This window comes from Manacus vitellinus, unplaced genomic scaffold (assembly GCF_001715985.3).
Source record: "Manacus vitellinus isolate BGI_N305 unplaced genomic scaffold, ASM171598v3 scaffold_8_pilon, whole genome shotgun sequence".
Lineage (NCBI taxonomy): Eukaryota > Metazoa > Chordata > Aves > Passeriformes > Pipridae > Manacus > Manacus vitellinus.
In genome coordinates this window covers 20,695,325-20,717,030 of record NW_021940864.1, presented here as the reverse complement: position 1 = coordinate 20,717,030, position 21,706 = coordinate 20,695,325, and the positions used below count along the sequence as shown (strand labels likewise).

At 35.9% G+C, this 21,706-nt stretch overlaps 1 protein-coding gene across 1 annotated transcript in view; it reads right to left on the bottom strand.

Moving 5' to 3' along the window:
* Positions 1-21,706, bottom strand: part of HEATR5B (HEAT repeat containing 5B) — a 54,876-nt gene that overhangs the window by 16,327 nt on the left and 16,843 nt on the right. The window contains exons 17-30 of the mRNA XM_029965035.1: positions 20,301-20,491; positions 18,565-18,724; positions 15,652-15,841; positions 14,385-14,554; positions 12,846-12,990; positions 11,766-12,005; positions 9,678-9,926; positions 7,475-7,656; positions 6,296-6,364; positions 3,947-4,126; positions 3,039-3,276; positions 2,177-2,437; positions 564-691; positions 233-377 (exon numbers count right to left, since the gene is read on the bottom strand). Coding sequence (XP_029820895.1) covers positions 233-377; positions 564-691; positions 2,177-2,437; positions 3,039-3,276; positions 3,947-4,126; positions 6,296-6,364; positions 7,475-7,656; positions 9,678-9,926; positions 11,766-12,005; positions 12,846-12,990; positions 14,385-14,554; positions 15,652-15,841; positions 18,565-18,724; positions 20,301-20,491 — 2,548 coding nt within the window. The remainder of the gene's footprint in view (positions 1-232; positions 378-563; positions 692-2,176; positions 2,438-3,038; positions 3,277-3,946; positions 4,127-6,295; positions 6,365-7,474; positions 7,657-9,677; positions 9,927-11,765; positions 12,006-12,845; positions 12,991-14,384; positions 14,555-15,651; positions 15,842-18,564; positions 18,725-20,300; positions 20,492-21,706) is intronic.

Here is a 21,706-nt window from a genome sequence, read left to right as displayed (position 1 = left end):
AAACAATGACATGAAAAGAATAACCACTAGAATGATCAGAGGAAGAAAAATTACATCTTACAAGAGCTAAGAAATCAGCAGGTAATTACGAATACAAACAAAATTATCTGTGGAATACACAGCATCTTCCTCCTCAGTGTAACCACACTCTAATGCAATTGAGTTCCTTTCCCAAGATGAAAACCTGTTACTTATTTACTCTGCAAAGCAAGCCACATTTTCAAAATCTTACTTAGTGTGTTTCTTTTTTCCTGCAAATAATCTTGAGCTGCTCTTACTATCTGCTGGACAACACCTGTAACCAGCAGCTGGACTGAGGGAGGATCCCAGGTCAGGAGCAGTCGGTGAAGCACACTCAAGAGTTCAACACCAAGGAGCTACAGTAAAGCAAAATACATATAAAAAAATTAATTAGGACTTAATGATTCCTGATTGTTATGTCACTTGTTTATGAGGAGCAAATACTTTTCTCACATGAAAAATAATTACAGTTTTTGTAATCATCATAGAGGAAAGACCAAGACCTAGAAAAAGCTGATTGTCACAACATGATCATACATTACCTGATCCTCTGCAATATGGATCCTGGCACAAGGGGAATCCAATAAAGTATGAAGTGCTTGTAAACAAGATGTAACATGCTCAACAGGCTCTTCAGGTCGTGGTGAACACAGAAACTGTATACTAACACCTGAAAAGAGCAATAATTAAAAAGAATGTTCATATCATCATAAAATCAAGTTTTCTTTTTAAATTTTTCTTAAAATATAGCAGGTTCTTAACCACTTTAGAAAGATATGTGTTTTTCTCAATTTTTCTTCCTTTAAAAGAAAAGAGACTCTATGCATTAAAATGACCAAAACTGCATTTGCTTCCTCTTCTGCACCATGTCTTCCCAAAAATTTGGCAGGATAAAAAAAACAAACAACAGTGACAACAAGCAACTTGGACTACTGAACAGAAATCTATCTAAATCTAAAGATCTTTAAGTCAGACTTCTGAATCCTTCAGTTGTAAACTGCATTTTATTTTCTTGAACTCTTTAAAATGTAAAGATAAATGAGATGAAGTTAAGCCTCAAAAAATATGCAATATTCATATTATACATATGGTACTTTATTCTGGCTTTAAATATCTGCATATCTCAGGAAACTGTTGGCATTTCTCAGATCACATCCACCCCTTAAAGGTGTTAGGTAACAACAAAGGACAACAGTGAGTGCTGCTCACAGATGAAAAACTGATACAAAAGCTACTCATGTGAATTGTCAAATATCAGTCACTGCTGAACAGTGTTTTTATAAGGGTATTTTAATTAACCCTGCGGCTTTTGCATCTTTAAAGCACAAAATTTTGTATCATCTGTATTATAGAATCATAGAATCAGCTGGGTTGGAAAGGACCTCTGAGATCACCAAGTCCAACCCTTGATCCACTACTGCCGTGGTTACTAGACCATGGCACTAAGTGCCACATCCAATCTCATCTTAAAAACCTCCAGGGACAGTGAATCCACCACTTCACTGGGTAACCCACTCCAATGCCTGATTACCCTCTCTGTAAAGAATTTCTTCCTAATATCCAACCTAAACCTCCCCTGGCACAGCTTAAGACCATGCCCTCTTGTCTTGCTGATAGTTGCCTGGGAGAAGAGACCAACCCCCACTTGGCTACAACCTCCTTTCAGGGAGTTGTAGAGTGTGATGTCTGCCCTGAGCCTCCTCTTCTCCAGGCTAAACAGCCCCAGCTCCCTCAGCCTCTCCTCATAGGACTTGTGCTCGAGTCCCTTCACCAGCCTTGTTGCTCTTCTCTGGACCTGCTCCAGCACCTCAATGTCCTTCCTGAAGTGGACACAGCGCTCCAGGTGTGGCCTCACCAGCGTTGAGTATATTACAGTGTAGAACAGTTCCTACTCATTTTATTTAATTACATAAATAAACTAGATATACAACTTATCCATAAAAATCACAATAATCACACTGACAAATATTCTGCCAATGCTATAAAGAACACAACAAACAGAGATAGAAAGGAGACACAGATTTTCAAAACATTAATGTCCAGACATGTAATGCATCTTAAACCTCCTAGATTTCAGGCAAAGTATCTTTTCTTATTCCCATAGCGTTTCATACCATAATGTGCTGCTACTGAGCTCTTAACTTGTAACTCTTACCCAAAATTAAGTGCATTCGATCTTTGTTTATCTCTGGCAAAGATTTAGTGGCAGGTGGAGTTCCAGGTGTCTGGTTTAACATAATGGATGTAGCACGTTTCTGTGAACTGGGCATTGCTGCAGCAGTCTCTTCTGTTGACTCTGGCACATTAAATCCTGTACTGTTCAGCCAAAGTGCCACTGCATGTAGTATGGGAGCCCAGGAGTTTCGGTAATGCAGTCTAGCTGTATCAATTGTTTCTGGAGTGTAAAATGCTCCTCCTGTTAAATTAGCAAGGCAAAGGTAAATTCTAAAATTATCTGCCAATAATAGACAACAAGCATGTACTTTAAATTTATCAGCATATTTATTCAGGGTGCGTTGGGTCATGTAAACATTCAGGTAAAACACTTGTTAGTGAGAGTAAATTCCAATTGTGTAGTAACATTGTAGCAACATCAGTACCTCTCATAAGAAAGCACGCCGGCCATGATGAAGCAGTGAGCGGAGAGCAAAGGCAGGCACAGTCATCAGGTCTTGCACCATTTTTCATATAGAACATTCATTCTTAACTCAGTAAAATAATGTAAGACATATCCACTCTCATCTTGGGGGCTGTGTTTTTCTTACAATAACATCTTTTTGCATTTCATATCAAGGTATTAGAAGTGCAGACGTATTCTTAATTCTACAAAGACATCACTTTAATGACCTCAGTAATTCAGATAAAGAGTCTATTCATTCAGATTGAAGGAAAAAAGCTCGAAGTTGAAACTCATATTTCTATCAGGCAGAAATTTTTCACTTGCAAAAAAACATGCATGCCAAGTAATTTATAGAATAATTCTGAAGGTTCAACTACAGTTTTCTTTCAGTGCTTACCATCTGGTGGAAGCTGGGTAGCAAATTCAGCTGGTAAAGTTAAAAGAGCGTAATCTTTCAGCGCTGCTAACCAGAGTCGGCTGAGCGCAGGCAGTTCAGGTTGTACAAGTGTGATCAAACTGTCTGGTGGCAACTCATCTACAGTACCAAAATCATCGTCATCCTCCTCTGTGCTCTTTAAAACACGCTTTGGTTTGGTCTCTGCTTCTTTCTTAATCTTCATGGCAACAACATACACCTAGAAGATATGAAAGTACGTGCTGTGAGATTTTTAAAAGAAAAAGCAGCAGCCTTTCCCTTGTGAATGTAACAGATTCCATACATTTACAACTCACCAGAAAATGACTGAGATTTTCAACACAACTACATTTTATTTATTTTTTACCTTTTATTTCTACCAGTTCATATGTAACAGGGTCATAAATGGCACTTTCTTAAAATATTTTGGCTATGCACTTTTGTTTCTAAAACATGTCAATCAGGAACACTTTGACAAACTCTTAGTTAACTAATTGCAATATTATGCCAGAATATATTTCAAAGTTGTTTGATTTCTGAGCGTTTTTTTGGGGGGAGGAGGGTTTGCTTTTTGTTTGCTTGGTTCTGGAGGGTTTTTTAAGTTTAAGAGTAATAAGATGAGAAGAAATTCAAAATGTGATAGGGTATGAGTGTGTATTTTGATACAGAAAAGTACAGTAAAACAAAGAACAATCAAGCCTCACTGTAAATATTGATTCACAGAATGGCAGAAAAAGCAACAGAGAAAGATATAGAGATTAAAATATCCCAGGAGTGAAAGTGCAACAGGTTAGGAGGTTAGAAGGACAGGTGCAGCCAGGGAGGTGTGAGGCTGCTATTACCCTGTAAAATGTTTTCAATCTTTCAAAGATTTAATGGTCAATGTTTACCTCAGCCCATGCTTTCAGAACTGCAAGTTTTTCCATAGTAGTTGCACTCTCTCGGTAAAGCTGGCTAGAAGATCCCTTTCCTGCTTGCACTTTATCCAGGGAAGAGACAAGAAGGTTGTGAACTCGGCGAAGATCATTCAGGTCACTTACAACCCCACTTCCTATCCAAGCGCTACATACCTAGAAAACAAAGTTTAGAATCATTCTAAACTAGCAAAAAAACCCAGCAACCTTATAAACAAAAAAATTTAATCAGTAAGAAAACAAAACCTAGAACAATCAACACCAAAAACTTAGCCACTCTCTTCCTGCTTAACACAAATAAACCTGAGGTTTTCCTTTTTTTAATTCCCACCCATGACAACAGAACTGCTCAGATAAGTCGTTACAAAGGTTGTATTTGCAATGCATGTTAATACTTAAAATAGTTTTTTAATCCCCCACAAATACATAGTAACAATTTTTTTATTCTGTTCCCAAGTGTCTGGTCAAATCGTTCAGGTAATGTGCCATTGCATTCCCTGTGAAGAATATACTGGACAGCAATCAATAAAAGTACATCTTTAGAAACCCATGCCTCTCCAATTAATATATAAGGCTCCATACTAATGAGAAGCTTTCAAATCACTAACGTCAAGAAAACACCTAGAAATGAGTGAAATACAAATCTTTGAAAAACTGAGTTATGATTTGGAACCAACAGTTCTATATCTAGAATAATCGATATGAGACATAGTGGACAGACAGTTGGGTGTCTCTTCACTTTTTATTTGAATTGAATGGATCCAAATAGGTACTTAAAATAACAAGCATCACACAGATCAGCTGCTCCTGGTTAATGCTATACATTGGCATTCATGCTCTGAAACACATTCATGCCCAGGCATAATGCAGACAATAGAAGAATTTCGGTGCAACTGCTTTTCTACAAAGATAAAAAGGGACAAATTCTTTCAGAAGAACTGCTCTTATTCTGGTGATGATTCTACAACGATGAGGAACAGAAGCAAAAAAACCAAGCAGTTCAGGTTTTACAAACTCTTTTTCCAAGGCATTTTTGACCAATCTCCAATTTTTATTTTGCTTCTAGAGAACCAGTTCCATGAAAGCCTTTGGGGAAGGGACTCTCATGATCTGGAATGATGGACATATTTAAAATAATGTAAAAACAAACATCAAAAGTGTCCCAAAGATGTACAGGACAAAGCTGTTGAAAACATCTCACAAATCCATTATTCATTTGCAGTAGGACTAAGACCAGCTTCAATCCTGCTGCTCAGCAAGTCAACACCTGTTTCATTCATATAAATACATAAAAATAACAACATCCAACTCATTCAGTAAAGTTTCTCTCTGTCCATGTAACTTCTAGAGAGAATTCAATATCCAAAACTAATCTTTAACCATTTGATCCTGTACATGCACACATCCACTTTGAAACCAGCTGAACAGAGAAGATTTTGACAACTTACACAGAATAAGTTTTCACACAAACTGCCTCTTCATCTAGTTTTAAATGTACAGAAACATTCTGTAAGTCAGGATGGACATAGACTTTTCTACGTGTAAGATACCAAATTATGCAGTACTTGATCTATCCTTACAAGTTTTGCTGGAAATTAAGATCATAAAAGAACAAGACAAAGTCACACTCCTTCTGGACCAAATTCACTACATAAAACTCACGTACACAGTGTTACTGTTTCAAAACTGATGTTTGCATAGATAATTAAACTGCTGCTTTAAACTACAGTAGTAATTTCACTGTGCAAAACACATTCCAGATACTACCACAGCTATGTTGCTGATAGTTGGTTTAAACTACAGTATGCAAGATCACACACAAGAAAAAAAAAACACACATGTGCAAAAAAAAAAATTACCAAAATTTCACTAACAAGGTTTATTATGGTTGTAGTGAGAATGTTCAGATCTTCTAAATTGTAAAATCTAAAATAGAGTATTAAACTGAATGGAAGTTTAGTGTTGGAAGGTGCATTATTAGTAATCCAAGTATTTGATCAGACTGAAAGAAAACTCAATAAATACATTACTCTTGGTCTCATTAAGTAAAGGTTTTTTTCCTTTTTTTTTTTCTTGTAGCAACAAACGCAGAATTGACATGAAGACATAATTAGTTTCAGACATGTTTATGTAGCTCCCTAAAAGGACTTCTGCACTTCTGAGGAACAAAATACATTACTAGAAAACTCAAAAGATGCAAAAACATCACAGCCTAAGTTTACAACATCTTCCAGACATTTGATACTTCTTCTCTTTTGCATCCTTTTTCCAAAGAGAAGGAAAATTAGTTTTTTGCTTATAGTATCCGAACATTTTCCTCCGTACCTGACAGGCCTTTGCAGTTATATCGGATGGTGTATCTTGGGAAAAAGCTGGCCTCAGAGCAGCTCCAACCTATTGATAGGAAGAAAAATTAAGAAATCCAACTAAAACAATAGGGATACAACATTGTTTATCTCATCTTGTTAAAGGCTTAAGGACCAATACAAAACAAGTAAGACAAAATTCCTAATTTTGGCATTATAGTTACAACCCAAACGTATCCTTGCTGTCTAGAACATATTTGCAATACCATTCTTTAAACAACAACTACAAAGTCTTAAACCACCTTTTTCCTGCTTGCTCATTGTAATTTTTAAGTCTCAACTACCTTTGTCAAATATGTGGTAGTATCTTACATTAATGAATATCCTTTTAGTCATTCAAGTATTACAGGTGAAATTTTTGCTAAGGCTCAATAAGCCAATGACCTTTTGATGTCCAAAGGAATAGAAGTGTGAAATCAAATGTTTATGACTGGATTTGCATCAAGTTCCTCAAATGACAAATACTGACCAAAAAAAGCCTTTTAGGCAGTTGCTATAAGGCAGCATTTTTCTGAAACAAAAGGAACCAAGTCAAAGAGAAGAAGCAATGGCTACAGCTCCACAGAAGGAAGGAAAAAAAAGGGCAGGAAGTGAAAAGTATGAAAGTCTGCCTTTAAAAAGTATTGAAAAAGATCTTGAAGACACAGTGAAGACAAAGGAGGTGAAAATATTCGGCTATGCAAGAAAAAAAAGCAGTAATACCCCAAAATAAATCTTCAACTGCCCATTTCCCACTGGTATACTTTTGTAGTTTTCTTTTAAACAGAAGTATATTCACTCATTTCCAAGAAAACAGATTTATTAGATTATATCTAGAACTGATTCTGATGTATTTTCCAATTCCTAATTCTACAAATGAAAAGCCACTTTTGCCAAAAATTTAATGTAACTTACAACATTTGGCTTTCAAGCTACTGAATTTTTCATTTTGTCAGCTACTGAACTACTATAAATAAAAAGAGATACAAAAATAAAACTTGAAGAGATAAATAAGTGTGTCTCTTCAGCACAATTTCACACACAGAAAAATCTCCTCACAGGTCTTTTGAAGTTACAAAAGTTACAAAATGTTCTCAAAGTTAATACTGGCATATTGAAATAAATACACAATTTCCCGAACTTATAAAGGAGGTCTCACATTTGCCTGATACTGCTCCAGTATCACGTGGCCTGGAAACTCTGGCTCAGGAACAGATGCAAATTTCTTGATAATGTCTTCAAGAGCCTGAAGACCTGCCATTCGTAGCTGGTTGCTGTGATCAGTCGCAGCCATGAATGCCATTCGAATAAGGTCAGAGAGATGGAGTACTAAGAAGTCATCTTAGAACAGAACAGAAAGAACTATTTAGTAACTTAAAAGACAGCTAACATGACAGATACATGTACCATTTTCCTCACTGACAGATACATGTACCATTTTCCTCACTGACAGATACATGTACCATTTTCCTCACTGACATGTATAACTTTTACCTATCAGTTTTCAAAGGTCCACATTTAAGGTGTGGAAGAAGGCAGGAAAGAATGTCACCTAGTATTCTTGTTCACCCTTCCCCCCTTAAAGTGATTCTATGACTTCTATTCCTAAAACAACCTTAAAAATTGAGCAGAAATTGCATAGAATAGAGGATGTAAGTGTGGTTAAGTAGAATAGAATATATTAAAACATTTCATAAAACCTACAGAAAGTCTTCAAGGCAATTCCTGCTCCTGCTCAAGTCCTATGCTTATAGTGACCCCTGCTGATGTCAAGCTTAAACACTTAAAACCGAGTATGCCTCTAATTCTGCTCCCAAAAACCACATTCAAGGCCATAAGCAAGCAGTAAAGAACAATATTTAACCCAGTAACATTTCTGAAAGGATTATTCTTCTCTATTTATTCAGTTTATTTATTTTCTTACTCTCAATTTCAAACTACCGTATGTTGTACAACTAATATGAAAATAAATTACTTTAAAAATCAAGTGTGACTAACAAAAAATACAAATTGTCTAAGCTATTTTCAAGTCTCAAGGTAAAAAAAAGAAAAATTATTTTGTGGCTGAAGCTTTTCAGAGGCATGTCAGTAAAGAAGGACTGGAAATCACATAAAAACTATAAAGTGATGAAGTCTGCACTTACTTTTTCAGACCATCAAAGACAGTAGTAAAATTTGAGTATTTTTGAAGCTGAATTTGGGGGGTAGAAGTTTGCTGACTTTTCCTTTTTACAATGATACCAAACACATCACAGTTCACTTTAAATAAATTCAGAGATATAAATTCTCATGATTATAATATGCAATCCTCTGTAGGATTCTATAAGCAGCAGTTATTTCCTGATTTTCTCTGTAATACAATGCCATCTCAAAATAAACTTTGCCCAAACTCTTCCTTTCTAGTCTTCAAACAGTAACCTCAGCCTCAAATCAAGTCAAAAACCAGATTCTCACAAAACCAATGCACAGTGCTGGAACCAGGCTGCACCAAAGCAACATAGGCAAAGACTTGGTAACTCTCCATATCCTAACAGACACTAACCTCAATGACACAGACACTAAAATCCATTGATCTCATGCATTCTGGCATGCTCACAGCATTCATCCTATATACACAAGGTCCTCACTACATTTGTGAACACAAGCAATCATTACAACAGCACAACCAATACAACATGGACAACTTAAGGACAGAAGCCTCCCACTATCTGTTCAAAAACCATTTCTTCAGAAAACAACTATGTGAGATATGACCTCTCAATTTTGATTCTCTGACTCATAAAAGTATGTCTGAAACATGAGCTTGAAAACCAAGCTCATGGGATAACTCTCATGGATACCAAAAGAATGGACTTTTAAAAGCCCATGTCTTTTTATAACTCCCTCCCACATCTCTCTCTCCACAGTCAATTATGTAGCCTTATGTCCTCTTTTCTTCTTTCCTGGCACCCCTTCAGTCTGGAGATGATAACATAATCTCTTAAATTCAATTCATTCTGTCATTACATTAAACTGTGAAACCATTCCCAGCTTGCCCTTAGCTACAAGTTTATTGCTTCTGTTTCAGACTTGAGAAAAGGTTTGCATATCTAGGCGTTTTTTTTCCCTAAGCACATGAGTCTGTTAGAATTTACATTTTCCACCAAACCTCATTCTTTGTGTTCATGGTATAGAAATTACAGTATTATATGGTTACAGTTTTATTGACTTTTGCTGGACATTTCCTTTGGGTTTGGCCATGAAAGGATAAGTGCTTATACTTTTTTTCTTGATTGTGTAATCTTAAGCTGTAAAGAGGTGTCGAAAATAAAATAAAATAAAAAATTAAAACCAAAACCAAAACATGCATGTTCTGTAATTACTTTTTGGGTTTTTAAGTCTGGCTAAACGAGCCAGTGCCAGATCGAAGTGTGCCTTGTTGGCATTCTCACACAGCATGATAATTCGGCACAGACAGTCTGCTGCAAACACACGAGTTGCCCAACGAGGCGCTACAGAAGGCTTGGACTTATCCTCTTCACCCAAGGTGGTAAACATTGTATCATCATCCATCTCATCTTTCTTCTCTGATTCCTCATCCTTCCCTCCTAAGGGAGCAGCAGTGCTCATGTCTACAACAGAGAACAATTAAAAGGGAAAAAAAATCCCACTGTTACAATCCATAAAACACACCTAAGGACAAGAATTCAAGTCTTTCCTTACACTGAGATTCAGAACAGACTAATTCATCCATTAAAACAACATTTGACACACGTCAAAAAGTAAAGAAATATCATCAGTAAAAGAAATATTTTTCACCTCTAATCTGGGTTATATTACCCTTTATTTATCTTAAACAATATGAAATAAATTCCTGTAACATCCATTTGCCACAGACACCAACTACAGTTGAATCCCATATCTAAACTTCTCAGCTTTGAAAATTAACCCATTAAATTGCCAATAAACAGGGTAAGGAGATTATCAGGCTCAGAATCAAGAATCAGCTTAGCGTTGAATTATTCAGTCTCTGTTTCAAGTAAAAGATAAAGTGCCAGTTAAACTGAAACAAAATTACAAAGCTCCATGTCATGGGACAGATACACAGCCAAGTTGGCACTTTATGGCACCCAAAAACGTAATTAACATTAAAAAAATTCTTTTCTCTAAGTGTGGCTTTGCAACTTCATTTCAGAAAATAAAATTGCTTCAGGGATCACATAAAAAATCAAAAGCCAAACAGGGACAAAAAAACACCTCACCAAACACACATATACACTTCTGCTACTCAGAAACGAGAACATAAGTTCTCTATGACAAAGTCTAATTTAGCAGAATGCCAAGATACTGACAAAAATTACTCCAGAAATAATTAGAGGAAAACGAGAAGAAATTATTGCAAGGGTAACCCATCCCAACTGAGGTATGCTTCTTAGAAAGTCTAAATTAAAACTACTGAAGACCCAAGACATTCAATAAAGAAAAAGGCTGTGGCAAATCAAACATGGATGACACCAGTTCATAACAACAGTGTTTTGAAAGGGCATGCAGGATCTTATGCAGATGATTTGTATATCTCTGCTCAAAAAGCAAGATTTTGGATCAAAGGAGTTCAAAGTGAAGTTGTTGGCTTAAAGCACACCTGAGAGAAATTTATTTAAATACGGTTCTCTGAGATTATGTCACCTACTAATAAATAAATAAGAAATTGGACAACCATGTTAAAAACCTTAAGACCCATCCCATATGAAATAATAAAAGGACATGCCAACTTCAAACTTGAGAAATGAGGTCTTTCTCACTGGGCAGATATGTGGTAACTACAATACAGAAAGAAATTGTTGGTAGCATCACTCATCAGCAAATGTAAAGCTGGCAGCACTTAGAAACAGCTTCAGGATGAACTCAAACTCACACATGCCAATAAACAAGTATAAGTGCAAGGGAAATGAGCAGAATCTTCATCACAACTACCCTACAAGCTGAAAAACAGGAATAAGGTCACAGAGGACAAAATCTGTGCAAACAAATCTTGAGAAGCTGAGCAACAAACAAAAGTTTCATCACCATGGTAACCCATCATCACATCAGTAACTCAAAAAACCTCATAAAAGAAAACTCAGAATGTATACAGCACTCTTCTTTCTGTACAATCTTGATGTATAATGGCTAAAAAGAATGTCTGCTTTCACTAAGATACTGAAATGTCAGAGTTATAAACACACTACTTCTGCTTCTCCCTTGGAAATCCTCTTTTAAGCAACCTATGTTTTAATCTTAAAAACAATATTCTGAAACTTAACATTGATGATTTCTTCTTTCTAAGGGATTTTTAATGCACTGTAATCAAAGTTCTATATGCAATATAACCTATATCTTAACTAGGATAAAAGACAAGCTCCAAATCAATATTGCTAGAACACGCTAATACTAAGAACATATTGTTTCTGTGAACAATACAGAACACTTACCACTTGAAGCTGCAAGGACATCCTTACAAAGCATTAGCCAGTGAGAAAGGTTTTCTACTGCCAGCGATGAAAGCATATGTCCCAGAGTGTCGTGGATATCTGAGCACAACTTCCGATCAGTCTCCCGATCCAACATTCCAAAAAGGACACCTTCCAGGCCTGTCTCTGTTATATTAACCCCCTGATGCCGGGAATGAGCATCTCGACGAGAACCAGCTCCTGGTGCAAAAGGATTAATGTCTGCAAAGTGATAATAAGAAATCTTTTCTGAAATCAGTAGTTCAGTTTTAAAATTCAGAAGAACAGACTAGAATTGGATATTGTGTATTTGTGTGTGTATAGTCCAGTCAATGATACATTAAGATGTCACTGATTTTTTTCTGAATCAACACTAGAAATATTTTAATACAGCAATTAATTTTATCTGCAAGGGAAATAACACTACCAAGTACTAGTAAAAAAAAAATCTCACTATTTTTTCAAGGTACATACCCCCTAAATTTGTAAAAAAAACCTAGTAGTATTGGACTCTAAAGAATCTTCCCAGAGACAGATTTAACTGATGTGATTTAATGAGTAAGCTCACGATTCTATGTTTGAATGAAGACTGTGCTGAGCCTCCTATTTTCAAAATAAAATTATACATCTAAGAATTGAATCAACCAGCAAAGTCTATACCTTTGCAGATGTGGTGCTAACATAACATAACAGAACCAAATATCTTGATCAAACAGCAAACAATTAAGTCAATTTTCAAAATAACAAGAGCTGAAATACCAGAAAAACTGTAAAATGTTTCTGCTGTATATATACTGTGTTCCCTATTTGATTGCCAGCTTTAATGAGGTAGAGAGGTTTAACTCCGAGCTTAACAAGCAGCTAAATTTTAAATGAAATTCAAGAGGTAATCAGGGGTGTGGCCAGAATGTATTGAAGCTGGAAGGGACAGTTTTAAGGTTTTCTTCACTTGGGGGGGAAGCGGGTGTTTCAGCTTTTTTTCCCCTCTTTCTAAAGGCACACACATAATGCCCACATGCACACTCAGCTGTTACAGAAAGGCCACGTGTAAGAAATACGTACTGATGCCGCTGTTTTCTTTGTCTCCAGTGTTTTTTGCTAAGCTCATGGCATATTCACATACTTCTGAGGCTTCCCTCTGAGCAAGCTGTCGTAAACACGCAACTGCAGCCCGGCGAAGCAGCAAGTGAGAGCTGCACAAATGAACCTAAAAATCAGAACCATTACAGATGAGTGAACTGCTGCACCCCAGTATCAGTAAATCGATGCTGCTAAGGACTAAAATCATTCTACTTTTCAGTTTTATGCCCAAGTGTGAGCTGCTGAGTACCAGGTCCTGGAAGTTCAGAAGTAAGCACTTTTGATAATATACAAATATGAAAATAAAGCTGACATACATAGAGCTGTTACCTGGCTAAAAGAGATAAAAGCTTAAATATTGGAACTACTGTGCCAGTGCAATTCAGGTTAATTACCATTTCCAATCTGCTATACTCTAGTAGTACTATGCCTCATAGTCTCCTATAGCTGTAAATCATATTCTTTTAAACAAAAATCCATCATCTGGTGCACCACACATGACAGCTATCATAAAAACTTCCATTTCAAATTTGTAACAGAATCTTACAGCAGTAAGTTCTTAGAAGCCTCTCAGTAAGACAGCATCAGATTTCTTTGCTAACCAACACTGGCTTTTAATTCCTTTGAATCACCTCAAGTGCAAGCAAATATTTTTCTTTTGGAAGAAATGTGCATGGTCTCTATTTTTCTGAGAGGAAGTAGCTGCACAGAGAAGTGTATGTTTTTCCACAGTGAAAGAGATGAAGAGTGCTCTTTAAAAAACTCTGATTCTTTATTTATCTTGGGATAATTTGTTTTTAATAAACCAAACACACGTTTGCTTTCTTGGTATTAAGTTACTATGTGGATGGAAAATGCTTTCCTAAATGAAAGGATTGTATAGTTCATAAAGCATTTTAACAGTAAATCTATATTCGACATAGGAATATACAAGATTTTACTCCTGAAAAAACAAGTAGACTTTAAAGAATTTCTAAACATCACACTGAGGTTGTTTTAATGGAACTAAAACACAGTACATTTGGGAGATTTAATTAATGTAAAGAGTATTCCCTGTTTCAAGTTACAAAACAAGTAACTAGAAGTTATGAAGCCAATGCAGGAAGAAGAAATTAAAACTAGAGTGTAGAACTGTACAGTTTAATTTTAATACCTGGCATTAATTCCATTTAAAAGCGAATCTGAAAAGTTTGCTAATGCGGCAGGGAAGGCAGACCTTGCCTACATATTTGCAGTATGAAGAAATGCACGAGACAACTCAGAGGAAACCCTATCAAACTAAGTATAATTTGAAAGTAAGGAATATGAGAAAAGAAAATGAAAATAGCATCTGCTTAGCAGAAAACAAACAGGAAAAGGTTTCAAAACAGCACTAGTTATTCATGTATGAACTTCATTGTCTGTAACATTATGCTTATTAGATATGGGTATCCTTGACATCTTGCTAAGTACTTCCCCTTATCCTGTGCTAAACACATGCATAAAACTTTGAGGAACAAAAGGGATGCATTTTGTACTCACGCAAAGACTGGGAACCAGACTGGACAGGTTGACATGCCGTGGTGCAAACATATGAAGCTGCTGAAGACAGGATATGGCAGCTGCCTGAACAAGTGAGTCTGAATGGTCTTGTGTGATTGCACATCCCACCAAACAGGAAGAACGGATCGTTGAAATTGTAGCTCCGTTACCTAATGATGTAATATGATATCCTTAACACAGCAAAACTTTTGTATGGCAACTGTAGACTTAAAGTCTTTGAGAAGCTTTAATGCTTCAAAGCTGACAGATTAACATGCAATTTTTCTGAATTCCCACAAAAATTAGAAACACTACAGTGTTTCAGTATCTCTTTTTTAGCTCAGTTAAACCATATCCTGTCCAAATGAAATTCTGGATTGATAATCTCCAGTCAGAAATATTTAGAGACTATCTTCCCAGAAGATCAAAACATTATCTCAATTTAGATTCTAAAAGTCTCTTTCCTTCTATATATATGAGCAACATTTCGCGCACTGAACTATTTCCTAAAATATCAAGTAACTCTCAAGCTAGCATATATGTATGCAGGCAATTTTAATTAACATACAAAAAACATAAGTTCAATTAAACCATCTAGAAATATTTCATAACTAGAAACTTAAGTCCAGTTATTTAGAGTTAAAATTTCACTAGTAGTTGGCTCTCTGGTAATGCATCAAAGACTATCCCATAAATATTCCTAAAAATCCCAGTTAGACAAAGTTACAAATCTGTGTTTTTAACACCTGAGGCACAGAACTTCAGACACAGTGTTTGGCATGACAAGATCTTGGTCTCTACAGTAAGGTACAGTGATGTAAAGATATCAAGAATGAATGGAAATGAGCTACAGTTCACAATATTATCAATTATTTCAAACTTAAGCTCTCGCCATCATTTAAAAATAAAATAATCATGTGTTAAAAAAGCAGAGGAAAAACCTTGCCTTATCCCCCAACTACACAACAAAAACATACACAACAAAAGCAAGGGTTTCATTGCTTATGTACCAAGCAAATTTGCCATTAGCCAGAACACCATACATCACTTCAACTTTTTTATATAAATCTCTAACTGCAGTCAAAAAAGCCCCAAGCAGTTATAAGTAGCATCAAAAGTGAGGTTGCTCGCAGGACTGTAACCAAATTAGTCAACATCACCTGCCACCATCTGCAACTAACAAAAACTTGTACTCTTCCATTTAAGATTACAATATCATCTTTATACAAGGTAGATTTTTTTGTTCTCTCTTCAAATTCCCACTAACCTTGCAGCTCAGGCCCAACAGTAGTTATTATAGCTCCAAGACATCGGCCTAGGCACTGATGTACTTCTGTATGCGATGGTGGGACAGTTAAGAGCAGAGTAAGAACCAGAGAAAGCGTTGGCTCCACGTACCCACGGTACATCGGTCCACTAGAATCTACTATCAAGGCAAGTGAATGGAGGGACCAGGTCTATCAAAAACACAGAGGAATATTGTTTTAGTAATGCATTTAGGAAATTAGTTTTATATGCAGATGGAGCCTAGCTCCACACATCCACTCTTAAACATGTCTAGTTACCTACTCTGACTCCAGAAGTGTTTCAAAAGTCTCAGGAGCAAAAGCAATCACCTGAGTTTAAACATCCCTAACATACTCTTTGGTTATCAGCAGTTCTGAGGACAGTGGAGATAAGATGACAAAGAATTTGAGAAAAAATATTTTTAAGCACTTTCAGGAAGAAAAATACAAACACAAACAACATATCTACTTAAAACAAAAAGGAAAAAAGAGAAGTGACTCAAGGCAGGAAAAAGAGAGAATCATTCCACTGTAAAACTGGATGCAGCATCTGAAATGGGCAGCTTAGAAAGTCCTTAGTGGGAAGTGCCTTTTACAGTCCAGTAAGAACTGATTTTCATGACAAGTTGAAAGGCTGACAAGCATTTTCTAATTTTCTTATTAGAGGCTGCAAGAGAAGAAAGCAGCGCTGTTCAGTCAGTGTACTAAGGCATGAGGAAAAAAATGGTGAAAGATCGGCCCATTTCATTTGCAAGATGAGTACATAAAAGAGCAAAGTAATTCATTGCAATTGCCAAAGCAAGAAGTGTGCAAGAGGACAGTCCTTTGGAATATTGACATTTCACAGGAAAAAAATTCCACTAACAGACCTGAAAACATTAGCTATCTCTCCCCAGCTCCTACTAAATGATCTTATTTTACAATTTTCTTACAATAAATACATGAAAAGACTATGATAAAAGAATATTACTATTAAAAAGCTAGACCCTCAGGAATAAGCTTGAAAACTTGCTTTTAAAACTGCTTCTTTTCAATTGTCTCTAATGCAATCCAAAGACCATTAGCACTAGCAATCATGTAACTACTTCTACAGTCCTAACCCCATGGTAGCACATAACAGTTTATCCTTCCATTCCTGTAAATTTCCATTACTCATATTTCCATACAGTTTCTGTATATCCACACTGATCTAGTGAGGGATGAGGTTTAAAAGCTTAGCTTTTCCCACCAGCCTAGTGCTGTATTCTCAACAGAAAATAAGGTAGATATTCCACTTTAGGTAGGACTTCCACTTTATATTTTACTTCTTTTTTTTTGTTCATAAAACAATAACCTTTCCATTTTTGTTTTTAAATGAATGGTGCACAATTATATTATATGAGTTACCTACTCATATATGAAGTTAGTTAGATATGCAAACTGCACTTACTGTTACCTTAAGTAAACTAGGGAAATTCAAGACTTTAAATTGTATTTATAGATTTTTTTAAAAAACATTATCTTCAAGCAAAACTAGGCTTGTTTTCCCAAGTGATAAGCTTTGTTACTTTGATTTCTTTTTTATTGCTCAGAGAAAGAAATAAGAAGGTACTCTAGCAGTTTAAACCAAGGTGAAGTATGATTCTGTACAGTTAGTGGAGGCTTCAGCTTCTCAATTTGTGGGTATAAAGTGCCCCTACTCATGGGTGGCACACAACTTCCTGCTGCTAAAGCTTAATAGTCACTATTCCAGATAATCATTTCCTTGCAGTAACTTGTGAAAAGAATGACAAGGAGTTACCTATTATATTATGCAATTACACCATAACCTTTGACGTACAATAATTAAAGACAAAACACTTGCTTTTACTCAAAATAGGTTTCTTTTTTCTTTTTTTTTTCCTTCTGAAGTAATTCTTTTAGTGCTTTTTTTCTCTGCTGGAGAAAAAAAAAATCAGCACTTTTCTCTCTAAAATTCAACTTCTTACTATAAAGACACATGTAGTGGTCCATCTAGCCCTCTCTTCTTTTTACAGCAGCAGCCACAGACACTTAATGGAAGTCTTAAAAGACAGACCGAGACACTGACCTCTCCTATTTCTCTTGAGAGATAAGACAGCATTTTCTCCCAATTTTCCAGTATTTTCACTTTAGAAGCATTCTGAACTGTATAGTGTCTATACATATTCAGCAACTCCAAAAATGTTACTCTTTAAACAGCATGTTTAGTCCCCTTTCTACTCTACCAGCAACTTTTAGCAGTCAAGTTGTCCTCTTTTGAGACTTTACATGTCTATAGTCCATAGTAGATAGAAAACCCTTCTCGACTTAGGCTTGTCTTAGACTTAGCTACTACTAGTTCCCCTTCTGTCCCCTAACTGCAGTTTAGCTTGCAACAGATTTCTGTTTTCATAATATAACCTCCCAAAGATGATGTACTGCCATACTGCATATGTATCACATATACAGAAATTACTCGACAAAGAAAACTACTGCCTATCACCTGAGACTCCAGTAACTGATCACATGTTGACCATTAGCCAGTTATTAAAATTTCTGTTTAGGCAGCTAAAATAAAACTAGCACATTTTGCTTTACAATTAAAGTCAGTTAGGAATATGATCACAGTGTATTACTCTGGCACAGCTGACAAGCAGACACTTGTTCATCTGAATTAATGTGACCACTTGCAACTGCCTCCCTAACTAGCTATAAGGTTATGGTTTAATTGCACTACCTTTTTGGGATTTTGTACTATAAGAGTTTATAAGGAAAGTTGCACTTTCTTCATGCCCTCTGGCACACGCTACATGTCTTACATATCACAATGTCTATTAAAGCACAGAACAGTAATTTAATTGTTAATTTTCATCCTGAACATTTTAAAATAGTTTTGCGGTGATTGCTTTTTTTACCTGGACTTCAGGAGAGGTTCCATCCTGTGCCAAAGCCAAGAGAATACTGACACTAGTTTTCAGATGCTGTCCAGAACCTATTCCACCAACATACCGATGGAGACAGCCCAGAGCCAAGGAATGGCCTGTTCTTGATACAACGTCTCGAGCAGATTTTAACCTATCAACGGTTAAATAAAAGCAAATCATATCATTCACTAGGTTCATTACAAAGAACCTTTGAAGTACCATAAGAGTGCAAAAAACTAACAGAATTTTGCAGGCCACCCTAGAAGAGCTAGAGAAGCTTTAACAACAAAAGCAAAAACAATATACTTAATCTACATTGCTATTAACCCAGATTACATAAAAGACAAGTAAAAAAAAAAAGCTATTTTAATAGCTTTTTTCTTTCTTTCTGGTAAGAACTTGACATTTTGGATGAAGAAGAGTTTTGGAAGGATGTAGAAAAAGAATTGAGAGTTTACCAGTGTTTCCCAGCAGCCTAATTTAATAATCAGAAAAGTCATTGCTAAACTACTGCAATGAAAACGGAATCAAGAATGAAAAGGAATCAAAAATAGAAAAATGACAACACATACTGATAAATGACAAAAAAATCCACAGCTACATCTTCCACTACAAAGTATAGGTTTTAATATAGCTGTTTTCTTCTACAGCTGATTTCTATGACTTTTCCATTAAATCATTTTAATTTTTTTTAAATACCGAGCCTTTTATTAATGAAACTAAAACAGAACATATAGCATTTTGAATGATCTAGTTGTATGAAGCAGTGACTTATTGAGTATTTTCCACAATACTTCTGCTTCTGAATGCATGTCACATACATAACTCAGTAATTAAAAACCTTTTCAGTGGGTGGGGAAGAGAGATAAAAGGATTTCCTAATTAGGACAAAGAAGGATTTTTTTTCCCCTGGTTGTCTGTATATTAGATACATGCATGCTCTTAGTCATCAGTGAACAACAAAGCAAATGCACATCTCAAACATACAAAAATTACTTGACAGTGTCAACAGAATGACAATCATTAACAACTTTACCCTAGATAAGAAACCAAGAAAATAGTCCCAGCAATAGAAATACAAGGGAAGACAGTAAGCATGATGTACTTTATTACGAAATAAAAGGAGGAGAAAAACTGAGTTGCCCAGAGGTAGGAGAGCTGGACTGAGGGTAGGCGCATGCAGCCTGACCAGCCAAAAACATGGGCTGCAGCCTTGAGGCAGTTGCATTCTCTTTCACAAAGAGACTGATGCCTTAAATTTAAGTACAAAATTGGGAAACATATTGTCTTGTTATTTCTACCAGACATCTTTCTAAAGGCCCAAGATAAACAACAGAATACGAAAAAAATATGGGCCAGTACATAAGTTAAATCGATGTGTAAAGAGGATGTTTTAATGAAACACAACCACTATCATACAACTCATATTTCAGACATACTTAATGTAAGCTGTGTTTATCTATCTGAAACAGCTTCATAACCTTCAAGTGACTCCTCAAAAGCTATCCTCTGGTATCATTTCACATTCCGTGTGTTTAACAACTCAGTTTTTATTCCTCACATAAAATAAATCGAAAAGAGAAGAATCTGTTTGAAGGTTTGTTAGATCTACATAACCATAGCAAGCAACCATGAAGAGAATAATCAATATGTAATTTAGAAGAGGAATCTTCCAAACTATATTAAATTATAATTTTATTTCCTTTTCTGAATTAGAATCGACTTACTTATCAAAACTGTACTGAGCCATTCTAGCAATGAAAGAGGCTTCTCCAACCACTTGAGCCATTCTGCCAAGAGCTTCGCCTGCTGCACATCTCAAAATAGGGTTAGGATTATCAAGGGCACCCATTACAAGCGTCAGAGCAGATTTGCGGACTTCTTCTGGTCCTAAGGTGCTTTTATTCTCAGCTAAACCCTACAAGAAAAAGAAACAAATAACAACATTCGATGTAGGGGAAAAAGGGAAGATATATTTGAGACCTTCAATTAAAAATTGTATCCTTTTGCTTTTGTTATAATTTGTGGTAGTTCATCCTAAAATATATTGGTTGAAAACATCTAAAGCTCAATATCAACAACATCCTGGATCTTATGTTTGCCAACACTCTACCTATTTCACACACAGGAAGATGTGTTGCACCAACCTTTTTTATCAAATGCATTATAGCGCACCCTAGTCCTACTGAATCTGATCTAGCTTTACACAGGACACCTCAGAAAAAAAGAGAAGCTTTAAAAATCTAACAGCAACATCCTTCTGTCAGACAGGAAAACCACAGCTCAGTTATGTTTCTGCAAGAATCACTTACACTGAAGACATCTTAGGTACATGAAAATATTTTTTTCTTAATAATCACATCTTTACAAACGTTTATACAGCCTCTTAAATGAACACTGTACAGAACAATAACACTAAACACTGCTTCTGCAGCTTCTTTGGTTTCCATATTTCATTAATAGGTACATCAACTTTCACAACTTCCAAGAAGTATTTTACTCTGGGAAAAATAATTCAACACATATAAAGTAAAAATACTGCATGTATTATAGAGGAAAAAGTCAAAGGCTTTACCATAGATTGTCATTTTCTGATCTGAAATCCTTATTTCAGCTCAATTTTGACAATTTTTTGACCATTTGGCATGGCATGGGAGATTCCAGAAATCTGCCCCAGAATCTACTTTTCAACTTGTAGCAACATAGTTCACGTTTCTAAGAACAATGCAAGAAGTGAGGTGTTGTTTTGCCAATGTATTTTGCCAATCAACCAAAGACATGAGGCTTCAGCAACAATCAGCTTAAAGGAGGCAGGCATTATTTGTGCTTGCTATCTAGCTTCCTGACTTGATAGTGTGAGGCTGCATTTCCAACTGTAGCTAAAGAGCACAGAGCTGTAGCTGAAGTCAGTGGGACTGCACACAACCATCTAGAACTCAGTGCAATAGAATTCAGTAAGCAAACTGTAAACCCAATTATATTTGTATTTTTGTTTCCACAAGCCTCATCTGCACAATACTGAGGGGGTTTTTGAATATATATGACAAAGTACTTAATTCCATGAGTCCAGTGCAAATAAAACTACAGGATTGATAATTAAAAGAAAAAGTGTTAAAAAAGAAAGTCTGAATAC